Source organism: Pseudophryne corroboree, chromosome 9 (genome assembly GCF_028390025.1).
Source record: "Pseudophryne corroboree isolate aPseCor3 chromosome 9, aPseCor3.hap2, whole genome shotgun sequence".
Classification (NCBI taxonomy): domain Eukaryota; kingdom Metazoa; phylum Chordata; class Amphibia; order Anura; family Myobatrachidae; genus Pseudophryne; species Pseudophryne corroboree.
Genome location: NC_086452.1, coordinates 271948432 through 271973247, shown reverse-complemented (window position 1 = coordinate 271973247; position 24816 = coordinate 271948432). Strand labels below are relative to the sequence as shown.

The 24816-nt window shown below is 44.7% G+C and overlaps 1 protein-coding gene across 5 annotated transcripts in view; it reads right to left on the bottom strand.

Annotated features, from left to right (window-relative positions):
- Nucleotides 1-24816, bottom strand: part of PDE4DIP (phosphodiesterase 4D interacting protein) — a 1081329-nt gene that overhangs the window by 397147 nt on the left and 659366 nt on the right. For all 5 annotated transcript variants that reach the window (XM_063940306.1, XM_063940302.1, XM_063940304.1 and 2 more), the window contains one exon: nt 8880-8989. In XM_063940306.1, the coding sequence (XP_063796376.1) occupies nt 8880-8989 (110 nt within the window). The remainder of the gene's footprint in view (nt 1-8879; nt 8990-24816) is intronic.

Here is a 24816-nt window from a genome sequence, read left to right as displayed (position 1 = left end):
TGAACGCCGCCTCTGGCGTGTGACAGTAGCCATTAAAGAGACCCACTGTGATGCCTCAGCCCCCCCCCCCCCCCCATCCTTTTAGACCCACGTTACCCACAGGGTTTTTTTTTGCCAATGGTCCTGCTAAAAAAAAAGGTGTGGAAGTCCTCATTAACCGTCATTGCGATTTTACTCTCAGATTGCTGATGCATTGGGCAGATATATCATCCTGACCGGAGATTTAGATAGGTAAGCCATCACTAATGTATCTGTTTATGGTGCTAACTCAACTTATCTTAGGAAATTTTTACGTGTTATTCAAAAGGTGTGTATTGGCCAAGTTATACTCTTTGGAGATTTCAATTTAGTGATGGACCCTAGACTGGATAGATCTTATTCTGCAGGTTGTAACCTCTTTCCCAGAGTCAATGGGCACTTCCAAAGCATTTAGTCATCTAATGTTGTAATTTGGTATGCTTGATGTATTAAGGGCCCTTTACCCAACAATTTGGGATTATACCTTCCACTCAAATATTCATAAATCCTACTCTAGAATAGATTATTTGTTGTTAGATAAATGGCCACTGCAACAAGTTTATAGGACAGATATTCTTTCCTTTACATGGTCCGACCACGCCCCTCTGATAGTTATATGGAATCTATTTCACTCTCTCCCTTCTCCTAGATCCTGGTGATTTAATAATCTCATTCTAACCTCAGGAGAAGCGACACAGACTATTCGTAACTCCATTTCTGATTTTTTTGTAACATAACAGTTCCGATGACACTTCCTCAAACAATTTTTTCTATGCCCTTAAAGTGGCTATTGGTGGGATGGTTATCAAAGTGTCCTCTAGATTTAAGCATCAGGAAGCTGTAGTACAAAAAAAAAATATTAGGAATCTAAGATTCTTTCCTTAGAGATCCAGCATAAATCTGACCCCAACAACTCCTTCCTCTATAAATCCATAGTAAAAGTCAGAGAGGAACTTAAGATATATACTGTGCTTTGCACAAGGCTAAATCCAATATCATTAGATTAAACCAAAGGTTTTATGTAGAAGGAAATAAGGTGTCCCGGCTCTTGGCTAGAAAGTTAAGAGGGAAAGAGATTTAAGCTACAGTTAAGGCTCTTTATAATAGCTCTGGGGCTAAACTCATTAACCCGCTAGACATTTCCAATGCTTTTGCAGACTTTTATGCTTTTCTATATAATATGTCAGATGATTTTACTACACCTCAACCTACTCCTTATACTATCGCTGCCTTTCTCTCTGACTTATCCTTGCCCACCCTCACAAATCAGGCCTTAAAAACTCTTAATGCTCCATGGTTGGACAGTAAAATCCGTTCTGCAATTAAGTTGTTGAAACGTGACAAGGCCCCAGGCCCAGATGGTTTTTCTAATAATTTTTATACTACCTTTCAGTCTGACCTCCAGTCCTGCTTCAGGTGCTTGAAGCGGGTACCTCCCTAGGTTCATTCCCATCTGAAATGCTTGAGGCCCACATTATCACAGTCTTAAAACTAGGTAAGGACCCAATGTATCCCCAGAATTATAGACCCATTGCCATACTAACTTCTGACGTCAAATTGTATGCCAAACTAATAGTGAATAGGCTGAACCCGTTGCTACCCAGTCTAATAAATCCTGATCAGGTTGGATTTATCCCTGGCCATCAGGTCCAGGCAACACCAGGAGAGCTATAGGTATTTTATTATATTTCATCCAAATAGGTTGTCCGCTTCTGGTGCTTTCACTTGAGGCTGAAAAGGCCTATGCCAGGCTTCACTGGGGTTACATGAAGGTGGGTCTCCCCAAATTTCGCTTCACAGGACGATTTGTGAATGCTATCCTTTCACTCTATTCTTCTCCAGGTGCTCTAGTTTTCAGTAAAGGTTTTTTGTCTTCCCTGTTTCCTATTGGTTTCAGTACTAGAAGGGGCTGCCCCATTTCTCCTTTCATGTTTGCCTTGGCAATAGAGCCCCTTGCGGAACATATCCATTCCGAGTCCCTCCTTAGCGGGCCTATATTAAACACTCCCAGCTTAGAATATGTTTATTTGCTGATGATGTTATAATTTTCCTTACCCACCAGCTGTACAACAAATATGCCAGGATTAGTCAGGTACTTCATATTATAAATTAAACACCAATAAAACCGAAGCTCTACCGTGAAATGTCCCACATGGTCTATTGCTTACTTTGAAATCGCAATATAAGTTTAATTGCCAAACTTCTCTTCGCTATTTAGGTGTTTGTCTCTCAGCTACACAGGAGAACCTGCTCAATGTTAATTATGGCCCCTTGTTAAAACACATGGCTACATTCTCTAAGGACTGACTGAAGTATAAGGTCTCCTGGATGGGTAGAATGGCAGCTGTCAAGATGTCACTTCTCCACAAGATACTATATTAATTTAGATCTATCCCATAACTTCTCCTACCCCCATGCCTAAATAGATCTAATGCAGTTTCCCATAATTATATTTGGAAAGCTAGGAGACCCAGGCTTGCTACAAAATATCTGATGATGTCCAAAGCTGTAGGGGGGCTCTCATTTCCTAATCTGGAACTTTAGCAGATAGCATGTATGAAAAATCAAATCAGTGACTGGTCAGAATCCCCTAGCCCTAAACCATGGGTTGCATTAAAGATTGGTTTGCTGGGTGTGTTCCCCCTAATGGATCTGTTATGAATCCCAACTAAATCTTGAGTTCTCTCTAAGCACCAATCCAGGGCCACGCTGGAAACTCTTAAGGCATGGAATACATTTACTTTGCACAATCTGTCTGCCGGGCCTTTCCTATATGATTCCTAATCTGAAGTTGTCCTCTTGGAGTGCTAAGAGTATCAAGTCCACCCATGACCTGTTTTTAAATTATGCACTCATTTCTTTGAAATTATTGTTCTCTATACCACTGACTTTTACAAGTATCTACAGTTAAGACACTGAATACAATCTTTTTCTGCTGTGAATTATTCCACCTGTAAAGTCCCTCCCCATGTTTTTCCCCGGCTTTCGTCAGCCTATCGCTGAGGCAGGATTTCTTTCTGGTACTCTCTCTTGGTAACTTCTGACCAACCTGATAAAACTCCAGTGATCCTGAATTGGGAACAGGATTTAGATATCCGTTTAGATCCTCCATCATGGTCTCACTTATTTTGTTTTGTATTTAACATGTTTAGGTATATTTTCCATGTTGAAATGTATATAAAAATGTTTTATCATATCTTCCGACCCCTGACAAGTTGCACAAGATCTGGCCATCATAATCTAAATTGTGTTGGTGTACTGTGGTCAGATTGGGAACATGCTTCATGTTCTAAGAACTGATTTTTCAAAATTCCATCAACCAAGGGGTTAAAAGGGGTGATATAATTCCCCCCTCACAAAGGAGAGTTAAGACAGCCCACCCAGCTGGGCTATAAAGAATGTGTGGTGCCAGCAATACCAATTCGCGGAGGGGGGAGGACTCAATGCTCTGTTCCAGGACTTCATTGCAGTGGCAGTTGCAGAGCACTCCATTATTCAAATAGGGGAGCCACATCAACTGCCAGCCCTAAACACTTTCAAACATCGCTGAGTGTGGCTCCCCTATTTGCTTAATGCACTGCTCTAAAACTGCCACTGGTAAGGAAGTGTAACCTTATGGCTCAGGAGATTTTGTGTTGAGTCAGTGGTATTTGCAATTTGCATTTTACAGTGTATATATATATATATATATATATATATATATATAGCAAAGTGATACAGCGCCACTTGTGGGATATGATCTCAGTAATGAAAAGTTTACTAAAAATGCTAAAAACACACAAAACCTCATTAGAGGTGTCTGCCACCCCTTAAGATTGCAATACTGTTACAGTACTGCTGAAGAGAGTATATAGTGGGGGGATAAGGGTACCAGCTACTAATGTAGGTTGAAAGAACATATACTAAAACTTATAATTTATGAGCCAAAAAATATAAAATTAAACAGACAGTTTTTAATAATAATGAAGCATAAAAAATGGGATAAAACATAAAAGTTTGCCAAATATTGATAAAAACATAAAGGTCAGATAAGGAGTTATGACTTAACTTAAAATAGGCAAGGGGGTCACTGCAGGGAACCCAACGCGTTTCGTCACACCAGACTTCTTCAAGTCTGGTGTGTCTGATGTATCTTTGTCAGCAAATCATTTGATCTGAGTCAGGTCATTAGCATATGTGTTAGATATATCCATATCCACTGATTTTCCAGTTCAAAAAGTGAGTACATACAAACTCCAAGAAAAAGATAATTGTTTAAAAATATCAGGTGCTGGTTGGCATAAAAATGTTACTCATAAAATGGTTATATAGCCTACCGCACACAGTATCGTCCATACTAGGAGTGCTGGGTACATAATATGTTGCAATAGTCCCAAAGAAATAGAAACCAGCACCTCCAAATTACTGCATAATAAAGTCTTTATCAAGATATAAAAATCTTAAAACACCAGAGGCAAGAAACATGGAGTAAAACACATGGGGTGTCAAAAAAACTGCATAATATCATATCACCATATCCAAGGTGGTAAACAGTGCAAGCCTCCAGTGACAGACAGGTAGTAGGTCAACAGCTGTTTCGGTGCTCACAGAGGCACCTTCCTCATGGACAATCAACCTGGTGTAAAAGTGTGTCTCTTATACTTGCCAGAAATGTGTAAAACATGCTCACCTGATTGAAAATGAAGTACACCTGTGTCTGTCCAGCATCACCGCCGCGTCCGTCACCAGAAGTGACGCCCGTCAACATCCGGCCGGATCAGCAGCAGTGTACCACGCTGGAGAACCGCCGTGTCCGCAACCGGAAGTGACGTTTGTCAACAACCGGCCGGGTCCAGCAGCAGTGTGACACGGCCAGAAAGCTGATCATGTGACCTGAACACCGTCACTCCTCCGAGTTGGCAATGCAGGCTCCATGACTCCGCCCCCATTTTCGGCCATGTCACAACCCAGACAACAAGATGTGTAACCATGACAGCAAAAGCACGGTATATAATGACGGGCAAAATTAACCATTAATGCCCCAAATAGCTATATTGTAATACTATATAAACTGGCAGATATAGTAGACACACCCAAACATGATAAACAAACAAGTGATAATAAAGAAAACCAGAAAACCTGAATAGGACCAAAGTAATTCAATTAGGTATTGGAGAGTCTCTAATGAAACATTTGCCCTACAGAAAGCAACCAAACCCCTGACTTTCATTGAGTCCGTTGGGTGCGACTGAATTAAGTCGGGCTATCCAATGGGCTTCACGCTGAAGTAGAATGCGTCCACGGTCACCCCCTCGTCTAAGTGGGGGGACACAATCTATTGGCATACAGTGGAAATCTTTAATGGTATGTCCACTCGCCACAAAGTGTTTAGCCACAGGTGGTGTGTTCAAATCCAATGTGACATAGGCTTTTTTTATGGAAGAACGGTGCATTGAGATTCTCTCTTTCAATGTCCTTATCGTTTTCCCAACGTAGAACAGATGGCAGGGGCAGGATATCAGATATACAACAGAGCGGCTGTTGCAGTCCAGATGATGCTTTATTTTAAATCTCTTGCCACTCTGGTGATCAAAAAATGAATCTCCTAGCGTCAAAAAACTGCAGTTTGCACACCCATGGCATTTGAATACACCCAACTTGGGTTGTAACCAGCATTTAGATCTGATAGGACCAATGTCCGATGGTGCTATAATATCTTTAATGTTCTTACTCCTCTTATAGCAAAAAAGTGGAACATTCTTGCACAGTGTTCCAATGGTTGCATCGGCCTGAATGATATGCCAATGTTTAAGTATGACATCACGAATGTGTCTTGAGGCTATAGAGTAAGTAGAGGAGAAAATCATTCGTTCAGTTGTAGCATCCTTTTTTCTGGATTCCAAAGTATCCTCCCGTTTAGTGTTCATGCATATTGCAATGGCGTCATTGATTTCACTTTGTGACTGAAACCATAAGTTGGAAAGAGCAATCATTCAAAATCTGACACCACTGTTTACAAAACAAAGCATTTGATCTGCCTATAGTGGGCTGATTTTTGATGCGGAAGCCTCTAGGTACAATTTTTTCTTTATAGTACTGTGAAAGTGTCAATCCATGTAGGTTCAACTCCACCCTGCGTTTCTTCAATTTAAGCAGATCAGAAAAAATTTCAGTGGGGCTATCCACATCAAATGCAAGTGAATTAGTGTCCTGAAATAATATTCTTGAAATATCTTTGTCAGCAAATCGTTTGATCTAAATCGTTTGATCTAAATGCTGGTTACAACCCAAGTTGGGTGTCTTCAAATGCCATGGGTGTGCAAACTGCAGTTTTTTGACGCTAGGAGATTCCTTTTTTGATCACCAGAGTGGCAAGAGATTTAAAATAAAGCATCATCTGGACTGCAACAGCCGCTCTGTTGTATATCCAATATGGCGGAATTACTGTGGGCACTTGAAGAAATGGGCACACGCTTTGCACAAAGGGGGTATGCACAAAGTGAAATCAATGACGCCATTGCAATATGCATGAACACTAAACGGGAGGATACTTTGGAATCCAGAAAAAAGGATGCTACAACTGAACGAATGATTTTCTCCTCTACTTACTCTATAGCCTCAAGACACATTCGTGATGTCATACTTAAACATTGGCATATCATTCAGGCCGATGCAACCATTGGAACACTGTGCAAGAATGTTCCACTTTTTTGCTATAAGAGGAGTAAGAACATTAAAGATATTATAGCACCATCGGACATTGGTCCTATCAGATCTAAATGCTGGTTACAACCCAAGTTGGGTGTATTCAAATGCCATGGGTGTGCAAACTGCAGTTTTTTGACGCTAGGAGATTCATTTTTTGATCACCAGAGTGGCAAGAGATTTAAAATAAAGCATCATCTGGACTGCAACAGCCGCTCTGTTGTATATCTGATATCCTGCCCCTGCCATCTGTTCTACGTTGGGAAAACGATAAGGACATTGAAAGAGAGAATCTCAATGCACCGTTCTTCCATAAAAAAAGCCTATGTCACATTGGATTTGAACACACCACCTGTGGCTAAACACTTTGTGACGAGTGGACATACCATTAAAGATTTCCACTGTATGCCAATAGATTGTGTCCCCCCACTTAGACGAGGGGGTGACCATGGACGCATTCTACTTCAGCGTGAAGCCCATTGGATAGCCCGACTTAATTCAGTCGCACCCAACGGACTCAATGAAAGTCAGGGGTTTGGTTGCTTTCTGTAGGGCAAATGTTTCATTAGAGACTCTCCAATACCTAATTGAATTACTTTGGTCCTATTCAGGTTTTCTGGTTTTCTTTATTATCACTTGTTTGTTTATCATGTTTGGGTGTGTCTACTATATCTGCCAGTTTATATAGTATTACAATATAGCTATTTGGGGCATTAATGGTTAATTTTGCCCGTCATTATATACCGTGCTTTGCTGTCATGGTTACACATCTTGTTGTCTGGGTTGTGACATGGCCAAAAATGGGGGCGGAGTCATGGAGCCCGCATTGCCAACTCGGAGGAGTGACTGTGTTCAGGTCACTTGATCAGCTTTCTGGCCGTGTCACACTGCTGCTGGACCCGGCCGGTTGTTGACAAACGTCACTTCCGGTTGCGGACACGGCGGTTCTCCAGCGTGGTACACTGCTGCTGATCCGGCCTGATGTTGACGGGCGTCACTTCCAGTGACGGACGCGGCGGTGATGCTGGACAGACACAGGTGTACTTCATTTTCAATCAGGTGAGCATGTTTTACACATTTCTGGCAAGTATAAGAGACACACTTTTATACCAGGTTGATTGTCCATGAGGAAGGTGCCTCTGTGAGCACCGAAACAGCTGTTGACCTACTACCTGTCTGTCACTGGAGGCTTGCACTGTTTACCACCTTGGATATGGTGATATGATATTATGCAGTTTTTTTGACACCCCATGTGTTTTACTCCATGTTTCTTGCCTCTGGTGTTTTAAGATTCTTATATCTTGATAAAGACTTTATTATGCAGTAATTTGGAGGTGCTGGTATCTATTTCTTTGGGACTATTGCAACATATTATGTACCCAGCACTCCTAGTATGGACGATACTGTGTGCGGTAGGCTATATAACCATTATATATATATATATATATATATATATATACAGATTTCAGATATACAGTAAGTACTTAACCAACCTATTTCCAGTCAGTAGAGGATAGTGTCGCAATTATCAGAGGTTAACCCGTCACTTGAACTAAACATTTCTGAACCTCTCAGAGAGCAATAGGAGGGAAGGAAAGATAGATATTTTGACTCTTAAATGTATTAAAGGAAATCTTGATAATCAGCAACTGCTTATCTACTGTGACCTTAAGACTTGTTCAAAAATCTTTACCTTTTAACCTCAAAGGATTAAATGCCGACAGCTGGTATATTTTGTGTATTCCATGTATATATAAGTAATACAATTGATATAAAGTAATACAATTGATTAAGATATGATTATTCATAAATCATCTCATAAAGTCAGAAAATATATGTATACACCAGTCATTGGCCACTGACTATGGCATGCCGAATGTGTGAGCGTGTCATACTCGGTGTGGCCTCACCCTGATCAGCATTTTTCTAATGAAAATATAATTGTGTTTTTATGGAGATAACTCCCAACCTACTGAAAATTGGAACAAAGCTCCTGGGACAATTCAAAATCAGAACTGTGTCTCTGAATTTGGGACAGATGGGATGATTGCAGATGTGTATTTTTTTTTTTTTTTTTTATTAACATTTAAGTACAATAGTGGGTTGAAATTAGCAAATCATGTTTAACATAGATATTTAAATGTATTGGCAACTAACAAAGTATTGTTGAAGTTTACCTTTTGTAGGTCTTTTCTCAAAATGCTGGCATCATTTGCATCCTCTATGTTCTCCGTGAACGGATTTGTTGGATTTGTTTTGTCACCAGATTTGTTGTTTTCACACATACCTGAGAAAGAGAAAGTAATTATCTATGTCAGCAATATAAGGTCAAATGCACACATACAGTATGTTTCTGCAAATTCCTGAATCACATTTCATTGATTTAACAACATTTTATCTGCCAGGGTTAAATTGATATCCCGGCGGTAGGGATGCCGGCGGGCAGAATACCGACCGCAGCATCCCAATGTTAAGAAACTCAGCAAGAGGAAGGTAAGCATACTTACCTTCCCCGAATGGTCCCCTAAACCTTACCCTCCCTTTCAGCAACCTAAATCTTACCACCCCCAGCTTACCTCTCCGGCATCACGGCAGTCATTCGTTTGTGATCACGGCTGGATTGTGCTGCAATTGCGATCTCATTTGGGATACCTGTGATGGCTTTTGTAGCAGTGTCAGATCCCACCTGCCCATATATATTTTTAACGTATGTTTTGGTGATAATTTCTTTCAGATGCAATAATTCACATAACTTATTTTATGGGGGTTCTTTTTGTCATAATGTACAGAAAAGTTTGACGTGTACAAGCAACAAAACAAAATCACAGATAAAGCAGTACTTCTCTGAAAGAGTCTTAGGGATAGATTTACTAAAACTTCTAAAAATTAAAAGTGATGATGTTGTCCATAGCAACCAATTAGATCATAGCCATCATTTCTCTACTGCATCCTAGAAAAGTATAGACATTTAATTTTTAGAAGCATTAGTAAATTTGCCCTGACAGTTTTATAAAGATAGCCACATACCAAGCACTCATACTGTTAAAATGGGGTGTTGGAGATGAAACAGCAAAATAATATCCCCTAATACACCTTGCTACACTGTATGTAATACTGCTAAGGTAAGAAATTTGATAGAGATCGGAGAAGTTGTTTAAACTACTACCCATTTTTCAGTCATATTCTTCCTATTTCTATGACATATTTAGGGGCTTTTCATAAAGCAATTTGAATAATAATAATTTCACAATAATTAAAATCAGCAGAGTGCCATATTTATACAAAGCAATGACTTTATACCAAACCTGAGTAACATCACTAAGGCTATTACAATGATGTATGTAAATAACATAATAAGACAACTGAGGTTATAAAACTTTACCTGTGTGCATTTCACCACTCATACCTATCTATCTATATTTCTATCTATCATATAGGTTAAAAAAGCATACTTATGCTGCAATTATCTATCTATCTATCTATCTATCTATCTATCTATCTATCTATCTATCTATCTATCTATCTATCTATCTAATTCAAAGTTGTTAGTCTTTGTACGCAATGTATCTGAGAACATAAGCTAATGCAGCAGTGTATGAGGTGATATTTTAACTACTTTTTTGACGTCATTTTGTCCATGTGTAACTCCATTTTGTACATGTGTGACCCAGGGGCGGATTGGGATCCAACACCAGCCCGGGAAAATTATGGAAGCAGCCCTAACGGGGGCGGAGTCTGTTGGTCCTAATTCTGAGATAGACACAGTTGAGGTCTCCTTTGCTTTATGTTATGCTAATGTTTACCTGCAACTTTATGCATATGCTGCTACAATGCCCTTCCCTGATGTATATCTGTACAACTGAATATACAAGGACTGATATGCCCACTTTCAGTGACTACTGACGCTGCCTTTAATCTACTTCTGAGTTTATTGATTTTTCATTCTACAAATCCCTTTTTTTAACATTATATGTTTCAAAGTACAGGGAGGGAGCACACACTACATACAGCGCAGTACAGGGAGGGAGCACAAACTACATACAGCCATGGCCGGAATAACAATGGGGCGGATGGAGTTGCAGCTCCAGGCCCCCCATCAAAATAGGCCCAAAAGCATCCGTTGTGCAGCTGCAGACAAGAAAAACTTTTCCTGCTACAGCAGCCTTCCAAAGACCGTCCGAGGCCCCTTCCCCCCCCCCCCATGGCCGTAATCCCCCCCCCTTCACCTTCTCCCACGGCACTGTGCGCTGCTCACAGCGGTGCAATAGAAGGCTCGCTCGCTAGCCCTGTGCTCCCTGCACCGCATTCACAGTGATGTCAGGATGTGTGACATCACTGAGGCGCCACACCGACACCACCGCGCGACCTGAAGGAAGCCGCTGCCGCAGCACATTTACAGTGCCCGCGAGTGAGGAGAGTCCTGCTGGCTGCTGCATGCACACTTCTGGTGGTTCGATATGATTTAAGCACTGACTTTAACATATGGCTAGATATTTATATATATATACTGTGCACATACGTCATAAATACATATATACACTACACACACGGATATAGATATATATATATATATATAAACTCATGTATATATATAACTATGTGTGTGTAGTATATGTATGTGTAATCTATATCTCCTCCATGGCATAGGCAGCACTCAGAGACTCACAAACACTGGTTTAGTGCATAAAACCCCACAGGGTGTGCTATTTATTCATGACGTTTGGGAAGGGGAATGTAACCCCGAAACGTCACAAAATATATAGCACACTCTGCAGGGTTTTATGCACTAAACCAGTGTTTGTAAGTCTCTGAGTGCCACCTATGCCATGGAGGAGTTGTCTATGCAGGCCGAGTACCTGTGAGGAGGGCACAAGAGTCAGATACATGTAAGTCCAGAGTGCTGGGGAAAACGTTTCTTGTGTGAGTGAGTGAGTGAGTGAGTGAGTGAGTGAGTGAGTGAGTGAGTGTGTGTGTGTGTGTGTGTGTGTGTGTATGTATATATATATATATATATATATATAAACACTGCTCAAAAAAATAAAGGGAACACTTAAACAACACAATGTAACTCCAAGTCAATCACACTTCTGTGAAATCAAACTGTCCACTTAGGAAGCAACACTGATTGACAATCAATTTCACATGCTGTTGTGCAAATGGAATAGACAACAGGTGGAAATTATAGGCAATTAGCAAGACACCCCCAATAAAGGAGTTGTTCTGCAGGTGGTGACCACAGACCACTTCTCAGCTCCTATGCTTTCTGGCTGAAGTTTTGATCACTTTTGAAAGCTGGCGGTGATTTCACTCTAGTGGTAGCATAAGACGAAGTCTACAACCCACACAAGTGGCTCAGGTAGTGCAGCTCATCCAGGATGGCACATCAATGCGAGCTTTGGCAAGAAGGTTTGCTGTGTCTGTCAGCGTAGTGTCCAGAGTATGGAGGCGCTACCAGGAGACAGGCCAGTACACCAGGAGATGTGGAGGAGGCCGTAGGAGGGCAACAGCAGCAGGACCGCTACCTCCGCCTTTGTGCAAGGAGGAACAGGAGGAGCACTGCCAGAGCCCTGCAAAATGACCTCCAGCAAGCCACAAATGTGCATGTGTCTACTCAAACGATTAGAAACAGATGCCATGAGGGTGGTATGAGGGCCCGACGTCCACAGATGGGGGTTGTGCTTACAGCCCAACACCGTGCAGGACGTTTGGCATTTGCCAGAGAACACCAAGATTGGCAAATTCGCCACTGGCGCCCTGTGCTCTTCACAGATGAAAGCAGGTTCTCACTGAGCACATGTGACAGACGTGACAGAGTCTGGAGACGCCAAGGAGAACGTTCTGCTGCCTGCAACATCCTACAGCATGACCGGTTTGGCAGTGGGTCAGTAATGGTGTGGGGTGGCATTTCTTTGGGGGCCGCACAGCCCTCCATGTGCTCGCCAGAGGTAGCCTGACTGCCATTAGGTACCGAGATGAGATCCGCAGACCCCTTGTGAGACCATATGCTGGTGCAGTTGGCCCTGGGTTCCTCCTAATGCAAGACATTGCTAGACCTCATGCATGTGGCTGGAGTGTGTCAGCAGTTCCTGCAAGACGAAAGCATTGATGCTATGGACTGGCCCGCCCATTCCCCAGACCTGAATCCAATTGAGCACATCTGGGACATCATGTCTCGCTCCATCCACCAACGCCACGTTGCACCACAGACTGTCCAGGAGTTGGCGGATGCTTTAGTCCAGGTCTGGGAGGAGATCCCTCAGGAGACCATCCGCCACCTCATCAGGAGCATGCCCAGGCGTTGTAGGGAGGTCATACAGGCACGTGGAGGCCACACACACTACTGAGCCTCATTTTGACTTGTTTTAAGGACATTACATCAAAGTTGGATCAGCCTGTAGTGTGTTTTTCCACTTTAATGTGGTGTGGTATGACATGGCGGAGCTTGGGATCCCGGCGCCAGGATCCCAACAGCCAGAATGCCGGCAGCGGGGCAAGAGTAAAAGCGCCACGCTATTTATTCTTCCTCCAGGGGTGTTGTGGACACCCCAAGATGGAGAATACTTGTCAGTATACCGGCGTTCGGGATTCCGGAGTCGGTATGCTTAGCGCTGGGATTCTGACAGCCGGTATATCAAGTGCCACCCATATACAGTATATTTTTTTTTTTATTTTTTCTATTTTTAAACTTGCAGCTCAGATCAAACTGCGTAGATCACAGGATTTATAGATGCACGTGAACAAAGGGCACTAGAGTAAAGCACACCAACCAGTACCCACAACAGATATATACTTTTTTATAATTTTTCTGTTTTTTTTAAGTTGCAGCTCAGTTCGAACTGTGTGGATCACAGGGCTTATAGATGCATGTGAATAAAGCACACTAAGATAAAGTGCACCAAACAGTACAATTTGCAGCAAAGTACAGTGCAGCATACAGCAGCGTGCACCCTATACAAAGTCACTTACACAGCACAGCCACCTGTGAGTTTGGACACAACACAGCCAGTATATTCCCCTTTACACAGTCACTTGTACAGCACAGCCACTTGTGACTCTGGACACAGCACAGCCAGTATAGCCCCCTATACACAGTCACTTATACAGCACAGCCACTTAGAATCTGGGCATAGCACAGCCAGTATAGCGCCTATACACAGTCAGTTATTCAGCACAAACACTTGTGAGTAGTGAGTCTCAGCCCAGCCAGTATAGCAGCAGAGTATAGCGCAGCCAACGGCAGCGTGCATTACAGTGAATCCAAGTCCCATGAAAATCGACGCCAGGAGGATGCTGTTCGGCCTCGAAGTGGGATCCGGGTCTGACAGGAACACCCGAACCTCAGCTCCGGTGGACTTGGATCCCTGGTGTTTGGAGTTGTTCAGCTCATCTCTACTCTTTACTTAAGAAGTGCATTTTTGCACCCTTGGACAATATGACATATACCAATATAGCAGCCCAATAGGACCAATAGCTGCCCATCATATACACACCTGACCTGAGCAGCTTCAGCACTGGCCTCTGCCTAGGCTTCAGAGAGCGGCCCCCTATCTTAGGTTACACTGCGGAGAAGCCTGAGGCAGCACTACCCAGGGTGGCGTAGCTGATGGGACCATGACTGCCAGACTGGGGAATTTTGGGAAGGTGAGTCCTCCTGTAACAGAACTCCCAGTGTCTCCAAACAGCCAGCACTGGTGGAACTACATCTCCCAGCATGCAGCGCAATGATGTTCAGCAACAGTCAATTGGAAGAGCCAGAGGGGCTGCCATATATATATATATATATATATATATATATATAATGCAGCAAGAAAACTTGGCGGCACTCAGCAGGCTTCTTTCAATCCTTTAATATGGTCTTAGAGCCGACATGTTTCGGGGCTTGTACCCCGTCCTCAGGGCCAGAACAGAAAAAAAGACTGAAAGAAGCCTGCTGAGTGCCGCCAAGTTTTCTTGCTGCATTATCTTGTGACCTTTGGCCACCGGGAAGGCACCACAGCACTAAACCCTGGGGGATATTGGAGTGCCGGGCACTACTCTGTGATTTATATATATATATATATATATATATATATATATTGGCGCTGCAGCATGAGGAATGCTATGGGCCATGTGTAGACAGGCATTCTAGGTAGTGGTGAGTACCAAGTACTGATTGGTGATCGCAAGGGGGAATGGGGTGGCCAGTTCCATCCACAGGCCAACCGCGCTGTGGGCGGCACACCCTAAGCACTACCCTAGTTACAACTGTGTCCACGCACCTCCAACCAGTTATACCTGAGATCATTCATCAGGACCAGGTGGAGTTTTTTGGGGGGTCCTGAGGCATGAGTCAACATCACCAAGGTTATTTACTGTATCCATCTTGCTTCTAACTCTTTCACTCCTACGACACTTTCATCCACAGATGCTGAGAAAGCATTCGACCACTTGAACTCGCAATTCATGTCCAAGGTACTACAACGACTGTGCTTGGGCCCTACCTGCCTTTCAAATATTGTCCCTATATCAACATCCAACTGATAGGATCAGAGTGAATGGGCTTCTCTCTCATTCTTTCTTCATCTGAAATGGCATTAGATAGTGTTGCGCCTGCTCTCCTCTGGTATTGATACTGTGTATCGAGGCCTTGGCTAGAGCAATTTTGATGAATCCTAACATGGGATAGGGACTGATCTATCATGCCAAAACTTGTGCTTTATGCCAATGACCTTTTGAGGCTGGTCACAACACCACTGGATCTCTACCCTGTCTCAATGCAGAAGGTTCACCCTATTATCTAATTTCTAAATCAATTATTAATTAAATTGCATAGAAATGTTAATTCACCTCCCCCGACAGTTGCTGGGTTACTACAAGCTTTTCCCTTTTTATGGCACACCTCTCACACCAAATATTTAAGTATGTTCCTTACACATGACAACTCTGATTTAGTTAGGTTAAACTTTGAACTACTCCACCTGTCCATTAAACTGGACGTGCAATGTTCTTCTGCAAGTCTATTGACTCAGGCATATTAACTTAATTAAAATGAACTTTCTCCACAGAATGCTCTATTTATTACAGACATTACCAATACATATTCCTCCTTCCTTCTTCAAAGACCTTCATAAGCTAGTTCAGGGTTGGGGAACCTTCGGTCCTCCAGCTGTTGTTGAACTACACATCCCATCATGCCCTGCAACAGTTTTAGCATGGCCAAATAGCATGTGTAGTTCAACAGTAGCTGGAGGGCCAAAGGTTCCCCACCCCTGAGCTAGTTCATTAGTTTGAAAAAATCAGATTAATACATTGTATCCTCTATAGACATAAACATCGAGGACGGCTCCATTTTCCTATCTATCTGAACTACTATCAAGTGCTCTTCCTTAGTCGTATAGTTGACTGGCCAAGAGATGCAGTCTGCAAATAGTGGGTTGCTATTGTGAATAGTTCCCTGTCTATCCCCATTGATGTAGCTCCTCGGGTGCTGCTTCTACAGTCCCCGACTCACCCGACAACCTCTCCAATATTGGCCTGATGGAAAGTGCATATAATTTTTACATGCTATATTCATCGCCTACACTACTTACTGTACCCCTCTTTTCTTCAACTATAACTTCTCGCCAGGTTTACACCCTGGCCGGGATGTAATAAAGTCTGAGTTCGGCAGCCGTGCGGGATGGCCATGGTATAGCCTCTATCCTTCCCTCATTAACATACTTTGAGCCCGACCAGTCTCAGTTAGCTGGTGGAGAATGATATGGGGTCTCTCCAGTGGCGCTGAGAGGGGTGGTACTCTTTACCCAGGCACATAGCTGTTGCAAGGGTCCCATGGCCCGCTGACCCCCCCCCCCCCCCCCCCTTTCCCGTTGCAGACAGCAGCCAGGCAAGGGGAGAGGACTGACTGCTGCTGCTTCAGCAGCCTCTCTCCTCCAAAACAGCACGTGTTGCTGAGTGCTGAGCTAGGGAGGCAGCAGTAGCAGTCAGCCTCTCTCCGATGTGAGGTGGGGAGGCGATCACACCTGCCCCCGCTGCACATCTGCCCCTGCCACCCACCAAATCTAATACAGGTCCCCCCTATATTTTGTAAAGAGGGGGGCATGGCCTCATTACCTGGGCCAGGCAGAGCTGTCCGCACCCCTGTTTCTCCCTTTCCCACTTTTCAGGTAAGTGAAATCTGCTGAACAGAGAACTAGGGTGTTACTTTTAAGCTATAGTGTTGCTTTACAAAATCATCTTCGAGAAACCTCACTCCCTTTGATTCTCCGTGCATCACTTCGATGGCGCCTCAGTATATTCTCTCTGTTATAAACTGTGTAAACTGCTGCCCGAAGTGCAATTTAGCTCTCTCCATACATTTACCTCAACCTGGCAAAAGAAAGTGACTCACTACCTCAGACAGACAAAGCAACTCAGATGCCCAAGTGTTCTTCGGAAAATGTTCCCAGGCTTGTCTAACTCATACTGGTGTTGTGTATGAACACTGGGATCTTCTCTTTGCATTTTGTGGGACTGACGAAAAATTCATACATTTTGGGGTAGTTATTCAGATCACCAAATATGTGGTTGGGGATAGGATGCCATCTGACCCTAGATCCTGGCTGATTAATCTTATAGACCTTCCCATCTCCAAATAAAATTTCTGCTCAAGCACTTTTATGAATGCAGTGAAAGTGGTAGTCTTGGTTTACTGGATGGCCCCTCACCCTCCTCCAATATTATGCCCTTTTCTCATAAGTCCGAGAGGATGCTGGGGTCACTTCAAGAACCATGGGGTATAGACGGGATCCGCAGGAGACATGGGCACTTTAAGACTTTCAAAGGGTGTGACCTGGCTCTTCCCTCTATGCCCCTCCTCCAGACTCCAGTTTAGATTCTGTGCCCAGTGAGACTGGATGCACTCAGAGGAGCTCTACTGAGTTTCTCTGAAAAAGACTTATGTTAGGTTTTTTATTTTCAGGGAGAACTGCTGGCAACAGTCTCCCTGCTTCATGGGTCTTAGGGGAGAGAATCAGACCTACTTCTGTGAGTTTCAAGGCTCTGCTTCTTTGGCTAGAGGACACCATTAGCTCCTGAGGGTTTGATCATTAGGTACGCCTAGGGGCTCATTCCCAGAGCCCGCCGTCACCCCCCTTGTAGAGCCAGAAGTCAGAAGACAGGTGAGTAGAAGAAGCAAAGAAGACTTCAGTGACGGCTTCTGAGGTACCGCACAGCGATCGCACGCTGTGCGCCATGCTCCCACACACAGAGGAACTACAGGGTGAGGGCGGGGGGGGAGGGGGGCACCCTGGGCAGCATATATACCTCAATATAAGACTGGCAACAGGGGACATAGGTGCCGGGGCACTGTCCTAACCCCCGCCAGTATGAAGATTTTTAACAAAAATAGCAGGACTGAAGCGCGCCATTATGGGGGCGGAGCTTAGCCCTCATAGCTCACACAGCCACACCATTTTCTCTTGCAGAGACGCTGGTCCTTCCTCACACTGCTGATAGTATCAGGGTGCAAAACGGGGGGGGGGGGGGGCACAGTAAAATTGGTGCAATATATGTTTAATATAAAAGCGCTGCAGGTTTGGGGCATTCTGTAGTATTCAGAACTGTTGATTAAGCGCTGGGTTATGAGCTGGCAAACTCTGTGTCTCTCTGACATGTTTAGTACACGTGTGTCGGCATGTCAGAGGCAGAGTACTTCCCACAAACGGCTTTGGGAGTGATCCTGTCGGCACCGCCGACTCCTGATGGTACTTGGTACATGTGTATCAACATGTAGGTGGATAAATGTTTTTCCCAAGAGAAAACTATATTAGGGACACAGACGTGGGTGGGTGGCCCTGTCGGCACCACCAATATATGACTGGGTAAAAAATTACATATTAATGTGATGCATATCAGAAAGGGCTATGTGTATGTATATATATATATATATATATATATATAGTAAGGTTGCATAAATTGGTGTCATAGACACAGATGTAGAAATATTTATGGATGTCTTGTTCATAGCTATATTTCCCTTAGACCCCTCGGGGTCGCAAACAGGTTATTTTGCCCAGTTACTACTCCCTAATACCGACACAGATGCTAATTCCTATGTCGACCATAATGTTGCCTGACGAGATCCGGAAAAAGAAAAAGGAGCATTTAGTACATGATTAGTGCATAATAAGGACGTATTAACGTCACTGTGGACCCTGCTGTTCTGAACAAAGGGGCCTATGTGTGTATATATGTATATATATTTGTATGTATGTGTGTATGCTGAAGTAACATTCTTCATTCTCATGTGCGGAACGCTCTGTTTGAGAAAGTCTGGGTCAGCCCTGACAAGATGGTTTCAAATCCTCAAGAGGATTCCGATTGTTTATTCTTATCCCACCGCGGATAGAATAAAGTGGGAGTCACCCCCTCTTCTGCACGGGGCCCTGTCACAAAGCCAGTGGATCATATGTAGGAAGCTACGTTATGTTCTAGTTATGTGTCCACGCGTACGTCAGTTAGACCTGCTATTACATGCGCATGGGGGAGTGGTAGTATTCAAAAATGGTCGGTTGCCTGGTCATCCGTTATAGATAACCTGGGGAGAGATGGGATACTCCTTACGTTGGGTCATATCAAGGATGCTGCAGCATGCTTTCGTGTGACTGCAAGGGATAGAGGACTCTTGGGTTCGCGGGCCGATTCCATGGCGGTCTCGGCTAGGAGGGCGTTGTGGATTCATGAATGGAATGCTGAGGCTGACTCTGAGAAGATATGGAGTCTCTTCCCTATGAAGGTGAAGCCTGGTTTGGTGACGGCCTAGTTAATTTGATCTCGGCAGATGCCGCTGGTAAGTCCACCTTCTGGGCCTATGTTCCCTCACAACGGATGATGACGCATAATTGTAGGATGCAGTCATATCAGCCCAATAGATACTGATTCCCCTTTTTCTTTGCAGGTAGAGGAAGGAGAAAAGGGAAGAGGTCAGCAGCCTCTTCAAGGTCACAGGAGCAGAAATCATCCTCTGTTTCTGCCAGATCCACTGCATGACGCTGGGACTCTCTTGCGGGAGCCCACACTGGTGGGACCACAACTAAAACTTTTCAGTCAGTCCTGGAACGGACTTGGACCCGTGGGTTTTACGAATAGTGTCCCAAGGGTGCATACTGGAGTTTCCAGGCGTTTTCCCTCACCAAATCTTCAATATTACCGATTCTCCTCCGGACGGAGAGGTAGTATGCGACGCAAATCAAGAGTTGTGTCAGGATCAGATCATTGTCCTGGTGTACCCAGTCACAATAGGGAGAAGGCTGTTATTCAAGCCTCTTCGTGCTCCCGAAGCCAGACGGCTAGGTCAGACCAATCCTAAATCTGACATCCCTCAATTTCTACTTAAAGAAATTCAAATCCAAGATGGAATCTCTCAGGGCAGTGATATCCAATCTGAAAAAAGGATAAAGGAGGTCTAATTACATTTTCCTCCACATTAGATTTACCTGAGGTTTGCTATTCAGGATGGTCATTAACAATTTCATCAGGGTGATGGTGGTAATTATAGTTCTGCTTCTCTAGTACGGAGTCACATTTATCCCGTACTGGGACGGTCTCCTGATAACGGCGAGATCAAGAAACCAGTTGGTGCAAAACGTTGCACTCTCCCTGACAGTTCTTCAACAACAGCGTTGGCTCCTGAACTTGCCAGAATCACTGATGGTCCCATCGACGCGGTTGTCGGTTTTGGGAATAATACTAGATACAACAGTTTTTTCTTCCAGTGGAAAAGGCTCTGGAGATCCAGAGTCTGGTCATACAAATTCCGAGACCAGCAGGAGTGTCAATTCATCAATACATTAGAAAATATGGTTGCGGCCTACAAGGCCATTCAGTTAGCAGGTTCCTTGCCAGGGTGTTCTAGTGGGTCCTGTTGGACAAGTGGTCCGGTTCCCACCTACACATGCACCGGAGGATAATCCTGTATTCCAGGACCAGAGTCTCACTCCTGTGGTGGCAGCGCAGTTCTCACCTCCTAGAGGGTCGAGGGTTCGGGATCCAGGAGTGGATCCTAGTGACCACGGATGCATGCCTCCGAGGCTGGGGAGCAGCCACACAGGGCGGAAAACTTCCAAGGAAGATGGTCAAGTTAGGAAACTTGTCACCACACAAACGGTATAGAGTTAAGGGCCGTTTACAGCGGTTTTCTACAAACGACAAACAGAGCAGCAATAGCAGAAGCCACAAGGATTTTCCGCTAGTAAAAAAAACCCAAAACAAATTCCAGACAAGCGCTCTGTCAGCGATGTTCGTTCCAAGAGTGGACAACGGGGACGCAGACTTCATCAGCAGACACGATCTCTATACAAGAGAAGGGAGGCCTCCTCCAAGTAGTCTTCGAAGAGGTGACATGTCGTTGGGATTTCCTCAAGTAGGCATGATGGCATCTTGTATTCACAAGAAGCTTCTGAGTCCAGGTCAAGGGACTAGTGATGAGCACCGGAAATTTTTCGGGTTTTGTGTTTTGGTTTTGGTTCCGCGGCCGTGTTTTGGGTTCGAACGCGTTTTGGCAAAACTTCACCGAATTTTTTTTGTCGGATTCGGGTGTGTTTTGGATTCGGTTTTTTTTTTTCAAAAAACCCTAAAAAACAGCTTAAATCATAGAATTTGGGGGTCATTTTGATCCCAAAGTATTATTAACCTCAATAACCATTATTTCCACTCATTTTCAGTCTATTCTGAACACCTCACACCTCACAATATTATTTTTAGTCCTAAAATTTGCACCGAGGTCGCTGGATGACTAAGCTCAGCGACCCAAGTGGCCGACACAAACACCTGGCCCATCTAGGAGTGGCACTGCAGTGTCACGCAGGATGGCCCTTCCAAAAAACACTCCCCAAACAGCACATGACGCAAAGAAAAAAAGAGGCGCAATGAGGTAGCTGTGTGAGTAAGATAAGCGACCCAAGTGGCTGACACAAACACCTGGCCCATCTAGGAGTGGCACTGCAGTGTCACGCAGGATGGCCCTTCCAAAAAACACTCCCCAAACAGCACATGACGCAAAGAAAAAAAGAGGCGCAATTAGGTAGCTGTGTGAGTAAGATAAGCGACCCAAGTGGCCGACACAAACACCTGGCCCATCTAGGAGTGGCACTGCAGTGTCACGCAGGATGGCCCTTCCAAAAAACACTCCCCAAACAGCACATGACGCAAAGAAGAAAAAAAAGAGGCGCAATGAGGTAGCTGTGTGAGTAAGATAAGCGACCCAAGTGGCCGACACAAACACCTGGCCCATCTAGGAGTGGCACTGCAGTGTCACGCAGGATGGCCCTTCCAAAAAACACTCCCCAAACAGCACATGACGCAAAGAAGAAAAAAAAGAGGCGCAATGAGGTAGCTGTGTGACTAAGATAAGCGACCCAAGTGGCCGACACAAACACCTGGCCCATCTAGGAGTGGCACTGCAGTGTCACGCAGGATGGCCATTCCAAAAAACACTCCCCAAACAGCACATGACACAAAGAAAAAAAGAGGCGCAATTAGGTAGCTGTGTGAGTAAGATAAGCGACCCAAGTGGCCGACACAAACACCTGGCCCATCTAGGAGTGGCACTGCAGTGTCACGCAGGATGGCCCTTCCAAAAAACACTCCCCAAACAGCACATGACGCAAAGAAGAAAAAAAAGAGGCGCAATGAGGTAGCTGTGTGACTAAGATAAGCGACCCAAGTGGCCGACACAAACACCTGGCCCATCTAGGAGTGGCACTGCAGTGTCACGCAGGATGGCCATTCCAAAAAACACTCCCCAAACAGCACATGACACAAAGAAAAAAAGAGGCGCAATTAGGTAGCTGTGTGAGTAAGATAAGCGACCCAAGTGGCCGACACAAACACCTGGCCCATCTAGGAGTGGCACTGCAGTGTCACGCAGGATGGCCCTTCCAAAAAACACTCCCCAAACAGCACATGACGCAAAGAAGAAAAAAAAGAGGCGCAATGAGGTAGCTGTGTGACTAAGATAAGCGACCCAAGTGGCCGACACAAACACCTGGCCCATCTAGGAGTGGCACTGCAGTGTCAGGCAGGATGGCCCTTCTAAAAAATACTCCCCAAACAGCACATGACGCAAAGAAAAAAAGAGGCGCAATGAGGTAGCTGTGTGAGTAAGCTAAGTGACCCTAGTGGCCGACACAAACACCTGGCCCATCTAGGAGTGGCACTGCAGTGTCAGGCAGGATGGCCCTTCCAAAAAATACTCCCCAAACAGCACATGACGCAAAGAAAAAAAGAGGCGCAATGAGGTAGCTGTGTGAGTAAGCTAAGCGACCCTAGTGGCCGACACAAACACCTGGCCCATCTAGGAGTGGCACTGCAGTGTCAGGCAGGATGGCCCTTCCAAAAAATACTCCCCAAACAGCACATGACGCAAAGAAGAAAAAAAGAAAAAAGAGGTGCAAGATGGAATTGTCCTTGGGCCCTCCCACCCACCCTTATGTTGTATAAACAGGACATGCACACTTTAACCAACCCATCATTTCAGTGACAGGGTCTGCCACACGACTGTGACTGAAATGACGGGTTGGTTTGGACCCCCACCAAAAAAGAAGCAATTAATCTCTCCTTGCACAAACTGGCTCTACAGAGGCAAGATGTCCACCTCATCATCATCCTCCGATATATCACCGTGTACATCCCCCTCCTCACAGATTATCAATTCGTCCCCACTGGAATCCACCATCTCAGCTCCCTGTGTACTTTGTGGAGGCAATTGCTGCTGGTGAATGTCTCCACGGAGGAATTGATTATAATTCATTTTAATGAACATCATCTTCTCCACATTTTCTGGATGTAACCTCGTACGCCGATTGCTGACAAGGTGAGCGGCGGCACTAAACACTCTTTCGGAGTACACACTTGTGGGAGGGCAACTTAGGTAGAATAAAGCCAGTTTGTGCAAGGGCCTCCAAATTGCCTCTTTTTCCTGCCAGTATAAGTACGGACTGTCTGACGTGCCTACTTGGATGCGGTCACTCATATAATCCTCCACCATTCTTTCAATGGGGAGAGAATCATATGCAGTGACAGTAGACGACATGTCCGTAATCGTTGTCAGGTCCTTCAGTCCGGACCAGATGTCAGCATCAGCAGTCGCTCCAGACTGCCCTGCATCACCGCCAGCGGGTGGGTTCGGAATTCTGAGCCTTTTCCTCGCACCCCCAGTTGCGGGAGAATGTGAAGGAGGAGATGTTGACAGGTCGCGTTCCGCTTGACTTGACAATTTTGTCACCAGCAGTTCTTTAAACCCCAGCAGACTTGTGTCTGCCGGAAAGAGAGATCCAAGGTAGGTTTTAAATCTAGGATCGAGCACGGTGGCCAAAATGTAGTGCTCTGATTTCAACAGATTGACCACCCGTGAATCCTTGTTAAGCGAATTAAGGGCTCCATCCACAAGTCCCACATGCCTAGCGGAATCGCTCTGTGTTAGCTCCTCCTTCAATGTCTCCAGCTTCTTCTGCAAAAGCCTGATGAGGGGAATGACCTGACTCAGGCTGGCAGTGTCTGAACTGACTTCACGTGTGGCAAGTTCAAAAGTTTGCAGAACCTTGCACAACGTTGAAATCATTCTCCACTGCGCTTGAGACAGGTGCATTCCACCTCCTATATCGTGCTCAGTTGTATAGGCTTGAATGGCCTTTTGCTGCTCCTCCAACCTCTGAAGCATATAGAGGGTTGAATTCCACCTCGTTACCACTTCTTGCTTCAGATGATGGCAGGGCAGGTTCAGGCGTTTTTGGTGGTGCTCCAGTCTTCTGTACGTGGTGCCTGTACGCCGAAAGTGTCCCGCAATTCTTCTGGCCACCGACAGCATCTCTTGCACGCCCCTCTCGTTTTTTAAATAATTCTGCACCACCAAATTCAAGGTATGTGCAAAACATGGGACGTGCTGGAATTTGCCCAGATTTAATGCACACACAATATTGCTGGCGTTGTCCGATGCCACAAATCCACAGGAGAGTCCAATTGGGGTAAGCCATTCTGCGATGATCTTCATCAGTTACCGTAAGAGGCAGAGGCGTCACCAGGTGTGGTGACACCCGGTGCGCACCCCTGATGTACTGCCGCGATCGCGGCAAAAAAGGGGCGTGGCCTTACAGCGAG